At 41.9% G+C, this 23,157-nt stretch overlaps 1 protein-coding gene across 4 annotated transcripts in view; it reads left to right on the top strand.

The window, feature by feature from the left end:
- Positions 1-23,157, top strand: part of LOC127965958 (talin-1) — a 72,950-nt gene that overhangs the window by 32,451 nt on the left and 17,342 nt on the right. For 2 of the 4 annotated variants that reach the window (XM_052566712.1, XM_052566711.1), the window contains exons 12-42: positions 628-704; positions 845-1,025; positions 1,207-1,320; positions 1,736-1,844; positions 1,958-2,166; positions 2,519-2,617; positions 2,690-2,746; positions 5,392-5,559; positions 5,640-5,934; positions 6,852-7,018; positions 7,106-7,234; positions 9,844-9,957; positions 11,144-11,257; positions 11,344-11,478; positions 12,399-12,527; positions 13,445-13,547; positions 13,753-13,961; positions 14,213-14,332; positions 15,080-15,277; positions 15,454-15,593; positions 16,467-16,560; positions 17,464-17,553; positions 17,635-17,757; positions 18,727-18,870; positions 20,406-20,567; positions 20,647-20,787; positions 21,607-21,788; positions 21,953-22,085; positions 22,155-22,256; positions 22,333-22,503; positions 22,610-22,858. In XM_052566712.1, coding sequence (XP_052422672.1) covers positions 628-704; positions 845-1,025; positions 1,207-1,320; positions 1,736-1,844; positions 1,958-2,166; positions 2,519-2,617; positions 2,690-2,746; positions 5,392-5,559; positions 5,640-5,934; positions 6,852-7,018; positions 7,106-7,234; positions 9,844-9,957; positions 11,144-11,257; positions 11,344-11,478; positions 12,399-12,527; positions 13,445-13,547; positions 13,753-13,961; positions 14,213-14,332; positions 15,080-15,277; positions 15,454-15,593; positions 16,467-16,560; positions 17,464-17,553; positions 17,635-17,757; positions 18,727-18,870; positions 20,406-20,567; positions 20,647-20,787; positions 21,607-21,788; positions 21,953-22,085; positions 22,155-22,256; positions 22,333-22,503; positions 22,610-22,858 — 4,458 coding nt within the window. The remainder of the gene's footprint in view (positions 1-627; positions 705-844; positions 1,026-1,206; positions 1,321-1,735; positions 1,845-1,957; positions 2,167-2,518; positions 2,618-2,689; positions 2,747-5,391; positions 5,560-5,639; positions 5,935-6,851; positions 7,019-7,105; positions 7,235-9,843; positions 9,958-11,143; positions 11,258-11,343; positions 11,479-12,398; positions 12,528-13,444; positions 13,548-13,752; positions 13,962-14,212; positions 14,333-15,079; positions 15,278-15,453; positions 15,594-16,466; positions 16,561-17,463; positions 17,554-17,634; positions 17,758-18,726; positions 18,871-20,405; positions 20,568-20,646; positions 20,788-21,606; positions 21,789-21,952; positions 22,086-22,154; positions 22,257-22,332; positions 22,504-22,609; positions 22,859-23,157) is intronic. The other 2 variants (XM_052566713.1, XM_052566714.1) reach the window with 1 other exon arrangement.

The following is a 23,157-nucleotide window of genomic DNA, read 5'->3' as shown; positions in this document are numbered from 1 at the left end:
TTTCCAACACTTGTTTTTCATGCAATACTTCAAAATGTGCATTAAAATAGTTTAATAGAAACAGCTATGGACACAAACAGCAGTCCATTGATTTACATGTCTCTGCCTGTCTAAGTGGGCATTTCCTAAACAGAATGAACTGCTTTGTGGACACGAAGGTTTGGCTCTGCAAGTCTTCTGCTGATCACACATAATCACATATAATCTGCTACTGCAGGTATTCAGTGGCTCATTTGAAAACACAGGGATTTTGCAACGAGCAGCACTCCCTGACAGGAGCACACTTCACAACCATCACACTCCTAGTTTCACAATAGCCCCATGACCTAGAGAGGTCAGAGTTGTGACTGTTGGAGTTCAGTTAAGAAGTTAAGCAGATCTTTTGTTCAGTTATTAAGCAGATCTTTTTCTTACCATATCTGTCTATTTTTTACTGGTTGTGTGACGGGTCTTTGTGAAATTGCTGCTACTGGTTCTCTGCGGTGTGAGGAATTCCTCAACAAACCTTCATGTTTGACCAGTCTAAAGAAAGACACAGCCTGCTCTGGCAACAAAGTTCTTCATTCAGGTCCTGCTCTCAAGTATCTTTCGCCAACTCACTGTGTTTGAAAACCTCTTTATCTGCAGAAAAAGAGCAAAGATCACTTCGGCCTGGAAGGTGATGAGGAATCAACCATGCAGGAGGACTCTGTATCTCCCAAAAAGTGAGCGTCTTTTTATAGCTCATTGCATACTCGTGTGTTTTAACTTAAAAAAATAAGTGCTAAAATAAGTCGCTCATCATTTCCTGTTTTAAGTCTGAGTTACGGCATCTAATGGTAACCTGTGATGTATTGTGCTCCAGGTCAACAGTTCTCCAGCAGCAGTTTAACAAGGTTGGGAAGGTGGAGACGGGCTCCGTCGCTCTGCCGGCCATCTTCCGCTCTGGTGCCGGAGGTCCGGAGAACTTCCAGATGGGCTCCATGCCACAGGCCAAACAGCACATCACCAGCGGACAGATGCACCGAGGACACATGCCCCCTCTGGTCAGATACTGCAAACACACGCTCAAACACCTCTGACACTAGGAGCGAGCTCTGAATTTGCTCTGAAGCATGGGCTCTGCTCTGAATATGAGACATGTCTATGTAATCTTAGTCCCTCTACCTGTCAGTGCTGTTTGTTTGGGCCGTGCTGTGAGCTGTCGGTGTCCTCTGTATCTTGCAGACGTCAGCTCAGCAGGCGTTGACCGGCACCATTAACTCCAGTATGCAGGCCGTACAGGCGGTTCAGGCCTCTCTCGATGAGTTCGACACCCTGCCTCCACTGGGCACTGATGCGGTAAGATGCTGTATTTATATAAATGTGTTTTTTTATTGCCTCTGTAACTTTTCAGATGTGCAGTATTTTATTTACCCCAGTGTTCTGTTTGGGTCATTTTTGACCCGGGTGAAAAATAAAGACGGATGTCACTACTTGCTTCCCCCAGCAATTGTTTTTCAAGTGACGTTTGCATAAATTTGACCATTTCTCAAATGCTCTATGCAAACCATAAGATTTAAAATTGACATATACTAAATTTCATCTACAAAATTAATAGGATAGTGCTGTATTTTTTTCCTTATTGAAGTAGAGACTTTTTTGAACGGAGCATACAGATGCATTTTTGTAATCAGTTAAAATATCATCTTTAAAGTAGTTTTTTCTTTAGTCTTTTTCCTGAAGCTAAAAATACTGTATTTGGTCTGATGTTTAGGCCTCTCAAGCCTGGAGGAAGAACAAAATGGACGAGTCCAAACACGAGATTCACTCTCAGGTGGACGCCATCACTGCAGGAACTGCCTCCATGGTCAATCTGACTGCAGGTGACACTCTTTATCAAAACTGAACACAGACGAATGCATCAGCTAGTGGGAGTGTCATCCTCTCCACATAGTTTGGTCTTGTGGTAAAGTGTCTCACTGAATGTGTCTGTCAGGTGACCCAGCGGAGACGGATTACACGGCTGTGGGCTGTGCGGTCACCACCATCTCCTCCAACCTGACCGAGATGTCTAAGGGAGTCAAACTGCTGGCGGCGCTGATGGAGGACGAGGGAGCAAATGGCCAGCAGCTTCTGGGAGCCGCCAAGAACCTGGCGTGTGCGGTGTCTGATATGCTGAAGACCGCTCAGCCCGCCAGTCCTGAGGTATTATTACCTGAGCGTTTGCAGAGCAGACATAGGACTGAGACTGAGACATTTTCTCCTCCAACTTCAAAATCGCCCTTCATCGCTGTTGTACCTTTTTTGTCGTTGTTGTATAAGGCGTTTGTTAAGCTAATATTCTTGTGATCACGTTAATGAATCCTTGCAGAATAAATGAATCGCTTTCAATAAAATCTTGTTCGAACCCAAACTTTTGAACAGTAGTGTAGCTAAAACTGTAACACTATTTTTTGCTGCCGTGCAAGCACTGCTGTGTCCTCTCTGTAAATCTAGAAGTTATGAGCAAATACTGCTTTAATGTTGACTTTTGCTTTTCTGATCTGTTAATCTCCAGCCGCGACAGATCCTCCTGCAAGCAGCGGGTAATGTGGGTCAGACCAGCGGTGAACTCCTGCAGCAGATCGGAGAGTCCGATGCCAATCAGCACTTCCAGGTGTGACACACACACACACACACACACACACTGACGCGGTGGCTGTAACACATTAACCTGTGTTCTCATCAGTCTGTAGGTACAGCAGCGTTCACACACTCCAGATGGACACGCTATAGTCAAATGCTGGTAACAACACACAGAAAGAACAATTCATATTCACCAGCCAATCATACTAATGAAACCGTGATCATTATAAAATCTGTTATTTAATGATCACAGTCTGATCTGGGTTATAATCTAAATCATATAGTCATACTGAGCCTGTCATAATTACAGTATGTAAGATCACGGTGTGGTGACGGGTTCCACTGGAAATCAATCTTTTCATTATCCACACTGTTTCTCTGCATGATAGATTTCATCATTTCATTATATCATAATAACTTTGTGTATACAGACCTGTAACTATCAGTAATGAATTGGTGTTTTTTCTGTGTTGAAATGTATCAAAAAGCTCATACTTTTTTAATATCTAAAATTTGTGTGAACTATCCTTTTAAAGGGCTGAATGGTTAAAGATAAATGTGGGTGGTCACATAGTTTTAATTACCCTTTGCCGTTTGAAAATAGCACGAAGCCATATCACAATATCAATTTTAGTTTGATATATCACGCTGTGATAGTTATGATGTGTAATTTACGTGTCATTTATGTTGGTCCATGAACTGGTGTTGTCGTCTCGTCTCGTCTCGTCAGTGTTGTTATAATGTCAAGGCTGTCCAACCGTTTGAGATATTTGTTCTGGTCCATAGCAGTGAAATAGGTCAGATGATGTTGTGTTGTTTGATATGATATCAAGGCAAGCCTGATTGTGCAAATGATGTGCTACTGTCTTCACACAAAGACAAAAACTTACTAGAGAAGTGTTTCGTGTGGCATAATATACAATATAAATTTACGCCTCGCACACTTTAATGCCCTTTGAATGTAACGTGTACATTCCCTTGAAACTGGAATCATGGCAGAATTGAATGTGAAGTCCACTACGCAGGGCACTCACGGTCAAATAATACAATGCTTGAATGCCTGAACAAGAGACCTCTTTACTAAAGTGAAGTGTTGGCTGGTGTCACTATCTCACGAAAATAAAGCATTTTATCCTGGTCTACAGTAGCAAACAATGGAGCATGACATACGTGAGCTGGACAAACTAAGTAATTACACCATTTCAAGCATTTTATCTGCATTATATGTTCTGTAAAAAAGGGAAAAGAAAGTTTATATCAACCGCATATTCACCGATACCGATATATCGGTATATATAGATACAATCGGCTAAAATATAGTGGTCAAGCTCTAATTCACACTGATGGGATGACAATTTAGGCAGAAGAAGGTGAATTAGGGGGACCTTCTTGTTCTAGAAAGCATTTCTCCTGAGCATTTTGAGTTTCTGGGTCTGTATTCCCAGAAAGAGATCTTTTTTTTTATTTTTTATTCATCTTCTACAAGCTGATTTTGTCACTGTTTAGAATTACATTAGCCTACAGTTAAGTCATGGTTTTGTTTTCATGATGTTTGTAACAGCTGAAATGGTTCTGAATGTCCTGAAGTCTTTTGTCAGCTCTAATGTGATGGTTGAAAATGTCTTATCACTCTTCACACAGCCAAACTGAAGGGGAAGTGTTGTGCTACAGTCGTGTGCCTGTTTGAATGTCCTTATTTGTGCAGAATGCTTATCAGAACAAATGTAATGCATTTGATAAGTGAAGTTTAACTGAAATCATGCTGAACAGGACATTTCTAGTGCTGCCTTGCCCTCTGTTTGTGTTCAGCACTGATTATTTTTTATCATTTCTTTTTCTTTTTTTTTATCATTTTCATAACAAACTCAATGGACAAACTGTCTGTAACAATATTTTGAGAATGACCCATATCCTGCATGTAAATGATCTAGGGCAGGTGAATATAGTGTGGGTTCGTGTTACACTAGTAACTTTTCTGGTTATACTTCTGTGATATTGTAAAACAGTACAAATACATCTGAGTTTCTAAATCAGCAATCACTGATTCGATAATGTGTTGGTAAAGTCACTCTAGTGTAACGTCATTTATAGAATATAATTCTTCTGTAGATCAAATTACCATGCATGACAAGAATGCATTTTAAAATATTCACCAAAGTAAAATGGTAAAAGTCAGTGTGAAATGGAAATTGCAAGCAGATTTTCTTTCCTGTTGAGACATAAGTGAAAGTGAGGTGAAATGGCTTCTCGGATAAGAAGGAATATGATTTTGTCATCTGGGAAATGATTAGATCATTGAAAGTGGGCTTTGCAAACCAAATGTTTAATGCAGACACGCATTGTGTGAGATATATTATAAATGGAGCAGCTCTGGAAACACTGTGGGCTTGAAATTGTGAGGTTTATGTGATTTTCTTCCATGCTTTAATGTTGAAAAATTAGAGCGGTAATTCAAGTCTTTAGAATGTTTTGGAAATTATACAATTCATATGATTTTTTCTTTTGCACAAGAAGTAGCTTAATAAAACGCTAAGTTTTGAACAACTGTCTAGCAGAAATCAAAGTGCTCTTAATACTTATAACATGAATCATCTGGTTTGACCAATGCTGGCACTTACTAAATACTAAGAAATTCTGAAATTCATTGTCCAATTCAACTTTTTAATAAAATGTTTACTGATCAAATGGATCATTAAAAAAAATGTGCAATACAAATTTGTTTAATTAGAAAAATGCCCTTTATTTATGCTACTGTCTAATTAAGTCAGATAACTTATTTATCTCTCTCTGTGTGTGTGTGTGCAGGACATGTTGATGCAGTTGGCGAAGGCTGTGGCTACTGCAGCGGCGGCTCTGGTGTTAAAGGCCAAGAATGTGGCTCAGAAATCAGAGGATTCAGCTCAACAGAACCGAGTGATCGCTGCTGCCACCCAGTGCGCCCTGTCCACGTCACAGCTGGTGGCCTGCACACGAGTGAGCGTTCACACCCTCTCGTCCACAGACGGACTCGCTGACCTCCGCTGATGCTCATGCGTGTGTTTTCTCTGCTTCAGGTGGTGGCTCCCACCATCAGCTCACCTGTGTGTCAGGAGCAGCTGGTGGAGGCCGGGAAGCTGGTGGCTAAGTCTGTGGAGGGCTGTGTGGAGGCGTCACAGGGGGCGACCAATGACGAGCAGCTGCTCCGACAGGTGGGCGTGGCTGCCACCGGTGTCACTCAGGCTCTTAATGAGCTGCTGCAGCACATCAGACAGTACGCCAGCGCAGGACAGCCAATCGGACGGCACGGAGAGGCCACTGACCGCATCCTGGACGTGACGGATAACATCTTCAGCTCCATGGGAGACGCAGGTGATTAAGAGGATGTAGGATATTATCAGAAAGATGTCAGAATCGGCCAATAATGGCTTAAAATGTAAACATCGGCATCGGCCAGATATGAAGAATTATGTCGATATGCCTTGCGTAACTAGCATGTGCTCAGGATGTGCTGCAAGCGATGAGGTCACGTCACTAGTGTGGTCACTATTAAAGGGTTAGTTCACCCAAAAATGAAAATTAAGCTGTGTTTTACTCACCCCCGAGGCATCCTAGGTGTAATATCAGAGCTATATAAAAAATTGTCTTTGATCTTTCAGCGCTATCATTGCAGTTAGTGGGTGTTGCATGCATCACTCCAAAAGATGTGTAATAAAATCGTCTTCCATTTAAAAAAAAAAAAAAAGTGTCTCACCGCCTCCGGTGGGTGAGCAAAGGCCTCCTGTAGTGAATCAATGTGTTTTTGTAAGAAAAACATCCATTTTCAAAACGTAATAATCACTTTAATCCAGCTTGGGCTCACGGCTGTACACAGAAGCTGATGACGTTTGAGCTCAGAGTTGCACATGCACTGGTGAGTCTCGTGAAAACCAGTGTTTGTTTCTAGAACTACAGTAAGATCATGTTCACACACAACGCTCTGCACTTACTCCTGATTTCTCTCGACATGAGGACAGTAGAGCTGTCAGTCAATACATGGAGAAGCTACGTAACTGGAGTTACTTATTTGACAAAGCTCAGATCTTTTTCATGTAGAGTAATGTGATCACGTAACTTGTGATACTTGTAATGCGTCACCTCCCCCAACACTGATTGTAAGTCGCTTCATATAAAAGTGTCTGCTAGATGTCAAAACAGTCTGTGTTTAATATAGCTTGGACTGATGTGCAGGGACTTGTTGATATGCATATGAATGGAGCTCATGCACATGGGCGTTCCTCTGTGTTCAGGGGAGATGGTGCGACAGGCTCGGATCCTGGCTCAGGCCACCTCAGATTTGGTCAATGCTATCAAGGCCGACGCGGAGGGCGAGACTGACCTGGAGAACTCCCGTAAACTCCTGTCTGCGGCCAAACTCCTGGCTGACGCCACGGCCAGGATGGTGGAAGCTGCCAAGGTGGGACAGAAGATGCCTCAGAGTGTGTTTTAGACTGGATGCGGTGCGCTCAGAGCTGAGTGTGTGTGTGTGTGTGTGTGTCGGCAGGGTGCGGCTGCTAACCCGGACAGTGAGGAGCAGCAGCAGAAGCTGCGTGAAGCTGCCGAGGGCCTGCGCATGGCCACCAACGCTGCGGCTCAGAACGCCATCAAGAAGAGGCTGGTCAACAAACTGGAGGTGAGGACTGGAGCACAAAAACCCAAACCTTCAGGAACATTTTTAATGAGGTCACATTCTCCATTAAAAATAATAGCCTGCACTGAGATTAATTCTAGAAGTGTTGCCAACTATTGCATCTCTTTGCTGCCCTATTTGGGTGAAGTTATATGATGTTTTATTGCTCATGGAGTTAAATCCTGGCAAAGCCTACAGTGAAAAAGATTGACCACATTTCTAAAGACTGTGGTGTGTATAGCTCAGTGCTGCAGTTTCCAGAGATGTATAGTAACGAAGTAGAACTACTTCACTACTGTACTTAAGTACTAAAAGGCGGTATCTGTACTTTCCTAGAGTATTATTTTTTTCTCCTACTTCCACTTTTACTTCGGTACATATTTTCGCTGAGTTTAATACTTTTACTCCGATATTTTTTTTATGTGCTGCATCGTTACTCGTTACAATTATAATAATGTTACGAATCATTCCATTACACCACTGCCAGAACTGTAGATGGCAGGTTTGATGAAGCTGGCACATCATTGAGCGAATCAAGCGAGACTGCGCGTGCTGACTGAACTGCTGTGAAGAGAGAGATGAACACCGAGCCGAGCCAGATAATGACTCGTCCACGAGTCAAGAACCGGTTGTATAGGTTTTCGGATGACCAGTAACGTTAAGTTCTTTCTGACAGTTCGATTCAATAAACCAGTTGAAGAAAACAGTTCACCGATTCTTTTGCACTCGATGCAATGGCGTCATTGGCGTTGACTGCACGTGGGCTCATAACATTAACACAGAATCAGTTCAGAATCAATCACCAAAAGAATCAGTTCGGTTCCAGAGGCTCTGTGTGTCGGTTTGCTTCACGCTAAATCACACATGCGCAGTATCATCAGCTCCTCGGTTCACGAATCGGACAGAAACGGTTCTTGACTCGTGAACGAGTCATTATCTGGTTCGGCTCGGTGTTCATCTTCAGTTCTCTCTTCACATCAGTTCAGTCAGTGTACTGTTTGAGTCAATGAATTACTCCGGGATATTGGTTTGTTTTAACTCAGAGAGAGTGTCAGACACATTAAACAAGTTAACAGCTTAATTCATCTGTGGATTAATGCGTATTGGAGACGCGAACTGTTTAAAACGATTCAGTTCGATTTGGTGGACTGTTTAAAAAAGATCCGGTTACATCGAATGATTCGTTCGCGAACCAGATATCAACTGCTTTGTTTTAAACTGTCTTACAACAGACACGGAAGAGAAGACAATGCTGAATAAAGTCTAGTTTTTGCTATTTTTGGACCAAAATGTATTTTCGATGCTTCAAAAAATTCTAAATGACCCTCTGATGTCTTACGGGTTTGAAACAACATGAGGGTGAGTTATTAATGACATAATTTTGCAAATTGGGCTGACTAACCCTAGTAACCGTTTTTTGTTTACAAGAAGTTACAGTCAAAGGAATTGTGATTGTCCTTTAGGTTAATCATTTGAAATAGTAAAAACAATATGTTCAAACTTTTGACTACTTTCTTTAGCTACATAACACAATACTTCTACTTTTACTTTCAGTACTTGAGTAGTAAATTTTAAAATAGACTACTTGCAATACTTAAGTACAAAAAATGTTGAATACTTTAGTACTTCTACTTAAGTGTGGTGCTTAAAGAGCACTTCTACTTCTACTCAAGTCACTTTTTTGATAGAGCACTTGTACTTTTACTCAAGTATGGTTCTCTAGTACTTTATACATCTCTGGCAGTTTCACAAGTAACTACAACTTGTTGCAACTTGTGAGAAAGAAGAGCTATAATGGTTTTTCAAACTCCACAGACCTGTTTCTCTGTTTTATACTGTTTCAGCTTGCTTATTATCTGCAGTGAAACAAACAGAGTGTACGGCTTAATTCTTTGTGATGTCTGTCCATCTGTCTCTGTCTAACGGTCAGCCTCCTGCCAAAATACTCCAGTAACTCGCCAGAAGACCCTAGAGGCCCTAGCGGCCAGCTAGAACAGTGCCTAGCAAAGTCAAACCAACTCAAATTAGCTACACACCTTTACATAGTGATTATTTTGACTTAGGCTTATGTCTGTTCTAGAGACATTACAACTTTTTTGATAAAGCTCTAATTGGTTTTCTTTAGGAAATATGTTATAAATTCACACTGAATGCATTTATGACTGTAAAGCATGTCTGTGTGTGTCAGAATAATGATTAAAATTGAAATTGCAAAATTGATTTTAATTCATATAGCACAGCCCTAGACCTAAGTTTCAACTTGGAGAGCAAAAGAGACTTGTTTTCAAACCTTTAGACCAGTAGTGTATGTATACACACAGAGACTCATTTTACTGTGAAGGGGAGAAAATGCAATGCACAATATTGGAAAAAATGTTACTCCTTTCAAAAAAAAAAAAAAACTCAATCACCTATTTAAGGGTAAGAAACCACATGAATGGGTCAGTTAATGTCAGATTTTATTGCTATTTGAAAATGTGTTTAAATGTGAATTTAACAAGCAGTTTTTGAGATTTCAGATGGTGGTTCAGGTGGTTAGAAGTTGGTCTATATCTATGGCAGCTCTATATGTGGTGGATTAATCAGTATATTGTGTCATATCTGTTGGTCAGAATGCAGCGAAGCAGGCCGCAGCGGCTGCCACTCAGACTATCGCTGCAGCGCAGCATGCCTCCGCATCCAACAAGAACCCTGCCGCCCAACAACAACTCGTTCTGAGCTGCAAGGTGTGTGCGTCTCCACAGCCACTTCCTGTTTCTCTCGGGGTTATAACTAGTTCACACGAGCACTGTGTTTGTGAATGACTGATGTGAACAGACATGAAATATAAAGCACTCTCATCACTACAGTTTTCAGTTTGTTATGATTGATATACACACAAACCAAACATTTATTCAGACACCTTCATCATTTCTCACTTTATCACAGTTATTCGCTATAGTAGAAAATGGTAATAAATTATGACAAGAACTCAGTTAAACTGTATCAGAGCAAATTCATCTTGATGATATCAGATAACATTGATAGAAACTCATGTAATGAATTTGGTTGAATATCTGTTAAATTTAAGTACACAATTAGATTATACCAATTTAGTTCGACCGGTTAAAATGAGGGTTGAGTTTCCTTTAAGTCAATTCACTGACTTTTTTCTGACTTGTGTTGGATCTCTCAAAGTGCGTTTGATAGAATAATGTAACTTTAAAATGTATAAATATTTTTTTTCCAATTGTTAATTTGTCTTTTCGGGTTTTTTACTTGTTAGCCAGCACCCCCCATTATGGGACTCACAGCTGAAAGTGCTCTACCAAACTTATAATTGTAACAGTTTCCTACTTCAGTGTGTTACAAACATAAAACCCTTTGGGCTTTACTTTTTATCAACCAGATTTCATAATGCTCAAACATATAAAAAGCTATAGACACTGAAGTGCCTTGAAACATTTTTTACCACACTGATTTTGAAATGCATGAAATGAGTCCTGGAGCAATCTAGAAAAGCCACATGTCTCATGAGTTTCTATTTCAAATCTGAATAAGATATCATCAAAAATGAGACTGGGGTTTGATCACATCGGGGTGCTGGCTTACAGGTTAAATACCGCAATAAATATCATGTCGTGGACTTCATATGACGTCATATTATCTTATTCTGAGATTTTGATATCATTAAATAGTGTCCTGCACCCACTAGTAATAACTATCAAAAATGATGTCTGGTGTCTGTATAATCTTTGGTTTGACTGTATAGCAAGGCCTAGATAATCACATAAGTTCAAGTTCAAGTCTGCTTTATTGTCAATTTCCACATGTACAGTACATACATACAGAGAATCGAAATTGCGTTACTTGCCCTTGGCTAACGTCTTAAAGGAGTGACTGGACATAAACGCAGTGCTGGTTTGTTTTCAGGCGGTGGCGGATCAGATCCCTCAGCTGGTTCAGGGTGTGAGAGGGAGTCAGGCTCAGCCCGACAGCCCCAGCGCACAGCTCGCCCTGATCGGAGCCAGTCAGAACTTCCTGCAGGTCCTTGCACTCTTCTGACCTTCACTTCCTGTTATACCGTGCACGTCTGCATCATTTGAGCTCATGATGTCTGCTCTCTTCATCAGCCCGGAGCGAAGATGGTGACGGCAGCCAAAGCGACGGTTCCCACCATCGGTGACCAGGCGTCTGCCATGCAGCTCAGTCAGTGCTCCAAAACCCTGGCCAGCGCCCTCGCTGAGCTGCGCACGGCCGCACAGAAGGTACACCGCAGCGCTCTGCATTCAGACTGACCACTCATCTCATTCGGGGAGAAGACTGAGCTTTGATTTTCCACCAAAATAAAAGCTTTATGGTTGAATGTTTAAAAATAAAGAAATTAAGACAGTGGTTTATTGTAATTTTACTGTAGTTTATTATTATTATTATTATTATTATTATTATTATTATAAAACACTTGTTTTTATAATTTACAGTACAATAATATTGCAAAAATAATATATTAATTTCTTTATTTGTTTGATTGTTATATTTAATCCCTACAATCTAAAAAAGAACATCCTATTATTGGTTTTGTTGCTATTATTATTATTATTATTAATATAAACACTTGTTTTATAATTTACATTACAATAGTATTATTGCAATGGTAATTTATTTATTTATTAGTTTTAATTGTTATAGTTTTAATAATTAAAGTAATACAATCCGAAAAATAATACGTTATTATTATTTTTCTTTTTTTTTGTCTTTCTGGGTACAGATTCTCCAGCCGTGCCCTGATAATGACACACTTACCTGTTGACATTTAGAACCAAAATGCATTTGCAACTCATTATACTTCAGTGACGCATCAGGATATTCAAGTATAAAATACAGGAAACCTTTTTTGAATGATCTGTATTTGACAGGTGGGTGGAGGGGGGAGCATGCTGTCATCCACCGACTAGGAAAATCATTTTAGAGGTGGAGCAGGTTATTACATTTCGATGAAAGATAATGAAGCTGGTTATATCCGCAGATGAATGATCCACAGGATGATGGAGACATTTGTATTTAGAAAGTCAGTAGTGTGTGTTGCTGTACTGCTAGTACTGTGATATACGCATACATACAAACAGGCCTGGTGAACATATGTAGCTCTTTTGCAGTGTATTTCATACAGTCTGTCTGTCTGACTCAGGCTCAGGAGGCATGTGGTCCTCTGGAGATCGATAACGCTCTCACAATGGTACGGGGGCTGGAGAGGGACATGCAGGAGACCAAAGCTTCAGCTGCTGAAGGCAAACTCAAGCCGCTGCCTGGAGAAACGGTGAGTGTGTCAGTGCACTGTGTGTGTGTGTGTGCTCTACATGTGTTTGTCTGTGCACTACCAGTCCAACACTACACATCCCTGCAGCCAGTAAGTGTCCAGCATGCATGCAGACTCATTCAGGACTGTTCAAAAAGCACCCCAGGACACCTGCGAACGTTAGTTTAGAAAATACCCAGAGTGAGCAGACCTGATTTCACACCTATACCCACAAGTCAGACGCTTCATGTCACACAAACTACTGCTAGACAGAAGCCACTACACTGGGATTTAAAATAAGACAAAGCATTAATGAAAATAATCTAGAATAATCATAATAATAATCACATCACTACCTATTTCTAGATCTGAAATAGTCATGTTAAATAATAAATAATTATCTTAAAACTCCATTTTCGTAATGAATTTTGGATGAGTCAATTTTTGCGGTTATGTAAAACTCTAAAATGTTCTATCAGATGCAAATTATGAGTCAAACATTCTTAAAACCATTATCCTTTATCCAGTAAATCATGAACAACTGGGAAACTCATGCAAATGAGTGATTATCAAGAGTGGGAATCCAGAAAAACATTCAGCTCTTTTGCTATGGGTTCAATTATTATAGAATACTGTAGAAATTATATTGTGGTAGACGAAGTGTCTTGAGAACCACGGATGAAGAACTGAAATCTGCCGTCCTCCTTTTGTTTACTGTAGTTTTACACCCAATGAGATGTGACTGAATACTGTTTTAGTTTAAAAAAAGTCTAAAAATGTGCTTTGTGAATGAAAATCACCTTCAGTTTGTATCATTCATATCTAAAGTATGAGCATGCTTTCTGAAATATAAGAATATGATTTCTTTAACACAGTGAGTGACACGTTGTGTGTGTGTGTGTGTGTGTGTGTGTGTGTGTGTGTGTGTGTGTGTGTAGCTGGAGAAGTGTTCTCAGGATCTGGGCTCCAGCACTAAAGCCGTGAGCTCTGCTATCGCTCAGCTCCTCAGTGAAGCCACCCAAGGCAACGAGAACTACACAGGTAACCTCACGCACCGCTAGCGGTTTGTCCAGCGCCCCCTGTCTGTGGAATATATTATTCATCTGTCACAGACACAGGTGTGACACAGTGGTTAAAGCTCCTTCTCGTAACTCAACCCGTATGCTGCAGGTTTGGTCCTGTGTTCACTGTGGGCCCTGAATGCCTCCTAATGTCAGTTTGTGGATGGTTTCTGTGTGTTCTGCAGGTATGGCTGCCCGTGACGTGGCTCAGGCTCTGCGTTCGCTGGCTTCAGCTGCTCGTGGAGTGGCCGCCAACACCGAGGACCCTCAAGCGCGTAACGCCATGCTGGACTGCACCGCCGATGTCATGGACAAATCTGCCAGCCTGATCGAGGAGACCAAGAGGGCCATAGCCAAACCAGGAGACCCTGACACCCAGCAGAGACTGGCCCAGGTTAAACCCAACCTCAGCTTGAACACATATGAGAATAGCTCAATAGAGTGGGGTTAAATTCAGTAACGAAACCTCCCTTTTAATTGCTGATGGGAGATTTGGTCTGCTGTTGGGTGAAGCACCCATTATTTTGAGAAGAAAATTGCCTGTTGTTTGCCTATGATTAGCATAACTGAAGAAGCATCTTAAATGCTCAGCTGATGACTAGAGTGTGTGTGTGTGTGTGTGTGTGTGTGTGTGTGTGTTTGCAGGTAGCTAAGGCTGTGTCTCAGGCTCTGAACCGCTCTGTTAACTGTCTGCCGGGACAGAGAGACGTGGATAATGCCATCAGAACCGTAGGAGAAGCCAGCAAGAAACTCCTGTCTGATAAAGTGAGTCCCCTCCAGCCAGAAAGACATTTCACAAAGTATTTTCCAGAATGCAGTTTGTAATATTGTTGTCATCTGGACGGTCTAGTGACTTTTGCCTAAAGTGCTTTATGTAGCACAATCCTTTACACAAAAACTGTCCAGCTCTGAAGGCCTGTTCACAAAATGTGGTGCGGCAAACTTCTTAATTTGAATGAACAGTTAGTGTCTGTAACCAAAAAAACATTTGCATGCTGTCAGTGCGACATAATAATTTAAGAAGAGACGTTCTAATCTCGTTTAGCATTTCTCTGTGAAGGAAACTAGCCACACAGTGATGCTTGTAGGGACACGTCAGTAGTTGCTTGGTGGTGCTCACGAAGAGACGAAGACGAAGAATCTGGAACCATGTTTGTTTGATAAACACAATAGCAAATGCAAAAATCAAAACCACTGTTTAAAAACAAGACTAATACTATTGGACTTTCTTTGTTGGTGTCAGAAATGTAAAGTTGCACAGGGTTGCCTACCACTGCATTTCTGTTCCTCCATAAGCACCACCTACTGTCATACAATGGATTGCACTTCTGTTCCTCCATAAGCTGTTGGTGTGAACAGGCCTTAACATTTCTAACTAGACCGTTCCAGTATGATAGTCTCACCCTAGCTGAATTTAAATGAGAGATTAGTCTAGAAATGTTTTACTTGTAATGTTTACGTTGTGTTAAATCCTACACTGTGTCACCGTTCCTGTTCCTCTCTGATCTTCAGTTCCCAGTGAGCGGGAAGAGTTTCCAGGAGGCTCAGGTGAATCTGAACGAGGCGGCGGCCGGACTGAACCAGTCAGCCAATGAGCTGGTGCAGGCGTCACGCGGGACCACCCAGGACCTGGCCAAAGCCTCCGGGAAGTTCGGACAAGACTTCAATCACTTCCTGCAGGCTGGAGTGGACATGGCTGGACAATCCCAGGTGTGGACGGTCACAGTTATTTGATCAAGACTGTACTGCTGGATTACTCTAGTTATAGATGTGTCATATCTTATGTTACCGATACAAGTGACAGATGTAAATAAAATGAGCTCGTTTTTTCAGAGAGAGTCATTTGACACTTGATTGATAGATGAACATCTCTTCTCTTCCTGTAGTCTAAAGAGGACCAGACTCAAGTGGTCACCAACCTGAAGACCATCTCCATGTCCTCCAGCAAACTCCTGCTGTCCGCTAAAGCTCTGTCCACGGACCCCAACTCACCCAACCTCAAAAACCAGCTGGCCGCTGCCGCTCGGTGAGACTCGGCCGTCTGCTGCTGTTCAGTATAGAAGGTCACAAATATAACATTAAAAAAACAGTGACTATAAGGTTTGGAGAATGTTCTGTTTAAAACATAAAATCGAAGAAGGGGTTTTGCACACTAGAAATGAAGAAGTGAGCAAGCTGTTCATGAAGTGCCCTTCCACAAGGCTGTCATGATATCAGATTTCAACTACATGATTGTTGTGGCCATAATATTCACAATATAGCTATTATTGCAAGGCGTATTGAAGGCACTTTCAAACCAAGCGGTTTCAGGCAACACACAGGAATCCGTTAGACACAAAATCTGACAAAGCAAGAGTAAATGTGAGCACATCTTCTGAAGCAGGCTGATGTAGTTATCCAACTACTATTTGAAAGCATCTCAAATGCAGCTGACTGTGATTTGGACTCTTTCTTTGGAGGATCGAGTCCGATGTTGTGCTGTGTGAGGGCATGCTAGCCAAACAGTGCCTGTGATCGTAAGAAAGAGACACACACACACACACACACACAGCTCCTCTTTTGACTTACATTACATAAGTGGCATGCTCGCTTTTCTACACATTTGGGTTAGGATGAGCACAATTATGTAATAGGCATCTATAAAGCAAACCTGTTTGTATCTCTGCTGCTCTCTGATGTGTTAGTGAGGCGGGATGAAACAACAGCAGCTAATGGTTTAACAGCACTCGCAATCCAAAATCTCCCATCAGACCCTCACAGAGCATCAGAGAGAGAGAGAGAGAGAGAGTCGGTGTGTGTAGGCACTCGTGGGTGGATAGCTCCTCACAGATCTCTCACACTGTTCCTTCTCTTCCCTGCAAACTCTAATGTGTGTGTCTCTCTCTCTGTGTGTGGATAGCGCGGTGACAGACAGCATTAATCAGCTGATCAGCATGTGTACCCAGCAGGCTCCGGGACAGAAGGAGTGTGACAACGCTCTCCGTGAGCTCGAGGTGCTTCTTCTCTCTCTTTCTCTCCTCATCTTGTCTGTGTTTATCAGTGTGTGTGAGTGACTCACAGCGATTCGAATCTGGTCTCAATCTGTTTTATGAGGAGAGATGACACACCTTTCGTGCCACGCGTTGTCCCTTTTGTTTTATTACATTATTTATTAGATTAATGTAATAAAATAAGTTTTTGTATATGCATGTTCTTTCATACGCATATGTGCTGCATGAATGAAATCCTGTTTGATATTGCGCTGCAGTTATTTGTTGTGCTGTTTTTGGACGATACTGAAAATGTCAGCAAAGCAACAGAACACATTTTCAAGACAGCGTTGTTTTGGTTTTTCTTCTCCGCTAAAACACACAGAATCTGTTCGTGCATACAAGTTAGACTACCGTTCAGATGTTTGGAGTCTCTTCTGCTCACAACAGCTAAAACAGTAATAGTGGAAAATATTATTGCAATTTAAAATCGTTGTGAATATTTGGTAAGATGTGATTTATTCCTGTATTTTCAGCATCATTCCTCCAGTCTTTAGTGACACGGATCTTCAGAAATCATTTTAATATGCTGATTTGCTGCTCTAGAAACATTAAAAAACCATCACAAAATCTTTTGTAGCATAAATGTTTTTTGTTGTCACTTTTGATCAGTTTAAGGCATCCTTGCCTAAATAAGGGATTGTTTTTTTTTATCTTACTGGCTTCAAACTTTTGATCGGTTTTGCTTGTTTTGTAATTCACTTGAAACTCTTTCAGAAATGTAATCTGAACGTTAAAGATCACACAGTCTTCCTCTCAGAATAAACCTGAACCACACTGAATGTGTAATAGCAAAGCATCTGCACCAGAAAGCACAGCATGATTTAACCTGGGAGCAGTATGAATATGCCTCCTGTGTGTGTGCAGACGGTCAGAGGACTGCTGGAAAACCCCACTGAAGCGGTCAGTGAGATGGGCTACTTCGACTGCATTGACAGTGTGATGGAGAACTCAAAGGTGCACACAGATCCGCTTCACTATGAATATTTAGCCATATCACCCATTCGCCTGTGATGCTAGTGTTGAGGTTGTGTGCAGGTTCTGGGCGAGGCCATGGCTGGCATTTCCCATAATGCCAAGAACAGCAATTTACCAGAATTTGGAGACTCAGTCAGTTCAGCATCGAAAGCGCTGTGTGGTCTCACTGAGGCAGCTGCTCAGGTAAAAGCACTGTGTGTGTGTGTGTGTGTGTGTGAGAAACTCCTCTCTGCTAAATTAGTCGACCTAAAGAGGCGGTACGTGATAAAATGTACCAGGGCTATGATGCATCAAACATCTGGAGTTACAGGAGCGCATTAAATGAACAAACACATTTGCCTTCCTAGGCTCTCCTCTATGGCCTTCTGTGCTTTCACACACACCATCATGCTTTTATTATTTACAGGCAGAAGAACACACTCTTACACACTTTCATAATGGGTTTGATGTGCAGTGAGTCATATTTGACTGCTTCCTGTCTGTCGTCCTAAAAGCAGCTTCACAAATGCACTCATAGCTGCCATTTGATTCAGAAGTACTTGGTTTCTTTTGTGTGTGCTTCAGTCAGTTTTTCCTCTGCTGAGAAATCATGACTGTCAGTTGTTCCCTTAAAGCTGTTATCAGAATTTTTCAATTGTATAAATCGAATTTACATCAAAATATTTCTATTGTGTGGTGTATACCTCATTGTTAATGCAGATCTTGTTGATGTGTACATCAACTGTTCCTTATATTATAAATTCAAGACACTTTTATTTCTATAGCACTTATACCATACATATCGTTTCAAAGCCGCTTTACAGTCATGAAAACAACAAAAAATCAATTAAATATGACACACGTGTCTGTGTGTGCGTGTGTGTCTGCGTGCGTGTGTGTCTGCGTGTGTGTCTGCGTGCGTGCGTGTGTGTCTGCATGTGTGTCTGCGTGCGTGTGTGTCTGCGTGCGTGTGTGTCTGCGTGTGTGTTTGCGTGCGTGTGTGTCTGCGTGAGTGTGTGTCTGCGTGAGTGTGTGTCTGCGTGCGTGTGTGTGTCTGCGTGCGTGTGTCTGCATGTGTGTGTCTGCATGTGTGTGTGTGTGGAGGGCTGTTGTTGCTGCTGAGCTGAATTGTTTAGTGCAGAACAGAAGTGACGCCTGTTCTGTGTCTCTCAGGGGGCGTATCTGGTGGGTGTGTCTGACCCGAACAGTCATGCTGGGCAGAAGGGGCTTGTGGACCCCTCACAGTTCGCCAGAGCCAAGCAGTCGATCCAGATGGCCTGTCAGAACCTAGTGGACCCGTCCTGCACCCAGTCCCAGGTAACAGCGGGACAGAAATGGTCTGATAGGAGCAAACACATACAGAAGGTCTGGTTTAATCTGAGCAAGATATTCGATTTGAGCATTGAGAGTGCATTATTAGAAGTAGATTACTCAGAAGGTACTTTAATGGCTGATAAAACTTTTACACAATATTTATAAAATCAGATTTGTGACTGTTTGGAGATGTACCTCTACAGGACTAAAGGAGGGAGGACTAAAGGTGTGATTGCATTGACAGTTGTTTAATGATTTTGCCAGACTCTTCTACTTTTAATGAGAGAACACAACTTTTTTTTTAGACGGTTTCATCGGGCGCACGCGCCTGGACCTAAGTTAACTTCCGGTCTGTGTTGTGTATATCGGTCTGGCTGCAGTGCCATCTACAAACGCAGTTAAAGCCAAGGTGATGAGTAGACTGAAGTTGGGCTCAGGTGGTTGTGCTGCGGGGTGTGTTTCACATACATTTATTTATTTTTGGAGACTCGCCACAATTTTAAAACGGATCGATTTTCAAAAAGGCTTCGTTAAATAAACACGTTTAATAATAATAATTCCTTACATTTACATGTAAATATCAAAACGAGGCACGGGTGTTTTTATATCGCTGTATTTCTGAAGGAAGACTTGCATGTTATATACCTGATAAAGCAGCGTGTGAGCGTACCAGCTCTGCTTCGTTTACAGCTGTTACTGGGGAAACCTCTATTTCTGGCGCTTTATGTCTATGCTTTAAAACATCTCCTGCTGGCAAATAATGAATTAGCATTTTCATTAAGTCCGCCTGATCCACGCAGCAAACATATTTTGTTTGTTATCAAAAAATATCTACTCTAGAGGGACTTGACTGTTGTTATTGATTCTATTTGGAGTCTACCGGAAGTTAAGTTAGGTCCACAAAAGCGCTCGCGCGCATTAACGTTTGTTTATGTTGATGCCGTTGAAACCGTCTATAAAGTAAGCTCATTTGAGGTCTTATAGAAATGTGTACTTTTTATCATATGTAAATGTAAATCATACTGTATTACTTTAAACGTACTCTTTCTTTTTGTCTGGTTTTCTGTTGTTCTTGTATTTCTGTAACTCTTGTTCTTTGTGACTTGGTTTTTGTCTCGGAGATAGCCTCAGATGCTGACAAGGCATTCAGATCTGTTTTATGAACTACTACAGTTGTGTGATGGGTTTTTGCTGGCAAAAGCCATTTATTTGAGTCTGCACTTGTGTGAGTTTTGTGTCAGGACACACAGATTTAGCTTGTGTTGGAGTTGTTTACTCTGTAAACATGTTGCTTCACTGTGTTGACCAATAGAAAGCCGCCCTGTTTGAGAGTCACTGGTGGTCCAATAGACTATAAGCCTTTTTTGCTTACAAAATTTAACAGAAGTAATAATAATGTGATGTTAAATGGCCAAGCAGGACTCCTGTGTCTGATCGACTTTCACAACTCATTATCTTTCACATCTGGATCAAAATAGGAACGCTTTGACCTAGTTTTTAAGTCATCACAAATAACTCCCGTGTTTAATGCACCCAAGGTCCTCTCTGCTGCCACAATTGTTGCCAAACATACTTCTGCCTTGTGCAACGCCTGCCGCCTCGCCTCCTCCAAAACATCCAACCCAGTTGCTAAGAGACAGTTCGTCCAGAGCGCCAAAGAGGTGGCCAACAGCACCGCCAACCTCGTCAAGTCCATCAAAGTGAGTTTAGACTGTGTCTGGTCAGCAGTGTTGGTGTCATTATGGTGCATGTGACTCTGTGTTTGTGCTGTGACCTCAGGCTCTTGACGGGGCCTTTAACCAGGAGAACAGACAGAAGTGTAAGGAAGCCACCGGGCCGCTCATCGAGGCTGTGGATAACCTGACTGCCTTCGCTTCGAACCCAGAGTTCGCTAGCGTACCTGCACAGATCAGCCCAGAGGTATCACATCACATCACAGAATACACTAATAGAAATGTATGCTTTAATTCAGAAAGGATGTGTTAAACTGATCAAGAGTGAGAGGAAAGGCATTTATAATCCGCATATTAGAATGATTTCTGAAGGATCATGTGACACAGAAGACTAATGATGTAGAGTAATGATGAGGAAAATTCAGCTTTGATCACAGAAATAAATTACATTGCACAATTTTATTCACTTAGGAAACAGCTATTTTATATTGTAATACTATTTCACAAAGTTAGTGCTTTTACTGTATTTTTTGATCAAATAAATGCAGCTAGAAGAGCAGAAGACGCTTCTTCTTTAAAAATAAAAATAAAAATCTCATACTTTTTAACTGTAGTGTATATCACTATATAGACATTTTTGCTAGAAATTCAACTTCCAAATATTTTATATTTTACACATCCAGGTAGGTATGTTTACTTTCTTGAATCTTGTAACTTAAACTTTAACAAGTTTAAAAATGTATAAGATAACTGATAACAAATCAACACAAAAAGTCAATATGTGCCATAATGTTGCAAAAACAAAAGAAAATCTATGACAAACTCAATTTTCTGCCTTGTTTTAAAATTGTGGATGCATATTAGAGCATATTAATTTCTTTCAGACTTTAGAAAAGCCAAAAGGTCACTCTTCCATTTTTTTCTGACCATATACAAATACAAATAGATCAGTGCAGAGCTGACCGGGTTGTGCAAGGTTCAGGATGGGAAGCAGACTCCAGGCTGTCATAGAAATCCCTGTTTAGAGACTGCTGGAAGTCACAAGTTCTGTCGTGTGTGATTGCAGGGTCTGGCAGCGATGGAGCCCATCGTAGCGGCCGCTAAGACCATGCTGGAGAGCTCCACAGGCCTGATCCAGACGGCCCGCTCACTGGCCGTCAACCCCAAAGACCCTCCCAAATGGTCTGTGCTGGCTGGACACTCCAGGACCGTGTCCGACTCCATCAAGAAACTCATCACCAACATGAGGTGTGCACAGAGTTTATAGCCTTTATTCAACAATCAGCTCAAGACAAAACGTCAGCACTAGTCAGTTCAGGGCTGGTTTAGTTTAGATCAGTAACAGTGAAGCCAGTTCAGTCAGTGATGTCATAACGTCCATGTGTCATCTCTTGTCATGTACATGTTTTCAGAGAGAAGGCTCCAGGTCAGAGGGAGTGTGATGACGCCATCGAGGCTCTTAATAACTGCATCCGTGAGGTGGACAAGGCGTCTCTGGCAGCCATCAGCCAGCAGCTCACGCCTAGAGATGACATCTCCCATGAGGTGATGCTGAACTACAGCAGTATCCTCAGAGCTGAGGGTATTGGGTATTAATGTAGTATTGTGTTGCAGGCTCTTCACGAGCAGATGGCGGCGTCTGTACAAGAGATCAGTAACCTGATTGAACCGGTGGCCATCGCAGCTCACTCCGACGCCTCTCAGCTGGGTCACAAGGTCGGAGTCGTTTCTAAACCTGTTTCAGCGGGTCTCAGGGTTTGTTGGGAGCTGAATGTGTGCCGTCTTCTCACAGGTGTCTCAGATGGTCAGTTACTTTGAGCCGCTCATCATAGCTGCCATCGGTACAGCGTCTAAGATCCTGAACAGCCAGCAGCAGATGAGCGTGCTGGATCAAACCAAGACTCTGGCTGAGTCTGCTCTACAGATGCTCTACACGGCCAAAGAGGCTGGAGGAAGCCGCAAGGTGAGACGACAGCAGCTGGATCCTGGGAGGTTTGATTACACCAGTCCGAGATCTGCTGTGGTGCTCAGTCTCACAGTACTGTGTGTGTGTGTGTGTGTGTGTCCAGGCGGCTCACACGCAGGAGGCTCTGGAGGAGTCAGTTCAGATGATGAAGGAGGCGGTGGATGATCTGGGTGCGACTCTGTCAGAGGCGGCCAGCGCTGCAGGAGCGGTGGGAGGCATGGTCAACTCCATCTCTCAAGCCATCAATAAGATGGAAGACGGGCCTGGAGTCGAACCTGAAGGATCCTTTGTGGATTATCAGACCACCATGGTGAAGACGGCCAAAGCTATCGCTGTCACCGTTCAGGAGATGGTAAACACTAGTGCTGAGTGACCGCAGAATTAAGAATTAGGGGCAATGGGAAAATCTACTGTGGCTGGTTGGTAAAATGCAATATATACACAAACATGCACTGAAAACAGAATTAGAGTTTAGTACAGAATTCAGTCAGTAGAAGAGAAGGACAAGCAGCCGATTGCATAATAAAACATCTGCATCGGTATCATATAACTAGATTGTTTTCCACAGACTCGCCTTCAATTTCAAATGCTCGCCTTGAATATTTTTCATTTGTTTTAGTTTTTGTTGTTATGGTTCAGAATAGTTTCAGA

Source organism: Carassius gibelio, chromosome B10 (genome assembly GCF_023724105.1).
Source record: "Carassius gibelio isolate Cgi1373 ecotype wild population from Czech Republic chromosome B10, carGib1.2-hapl.c, whole genome shotgun sequence".
Lineage (NCBI taxonomy): Eukaryota > Metazoa > Chordata > Actinopteri > Cypriniformes > Cyprinidae > Carassius > Carassius gibelio.
This window is presented reverse-complemented; position numbering and strand designations above follow the sequence as displayed.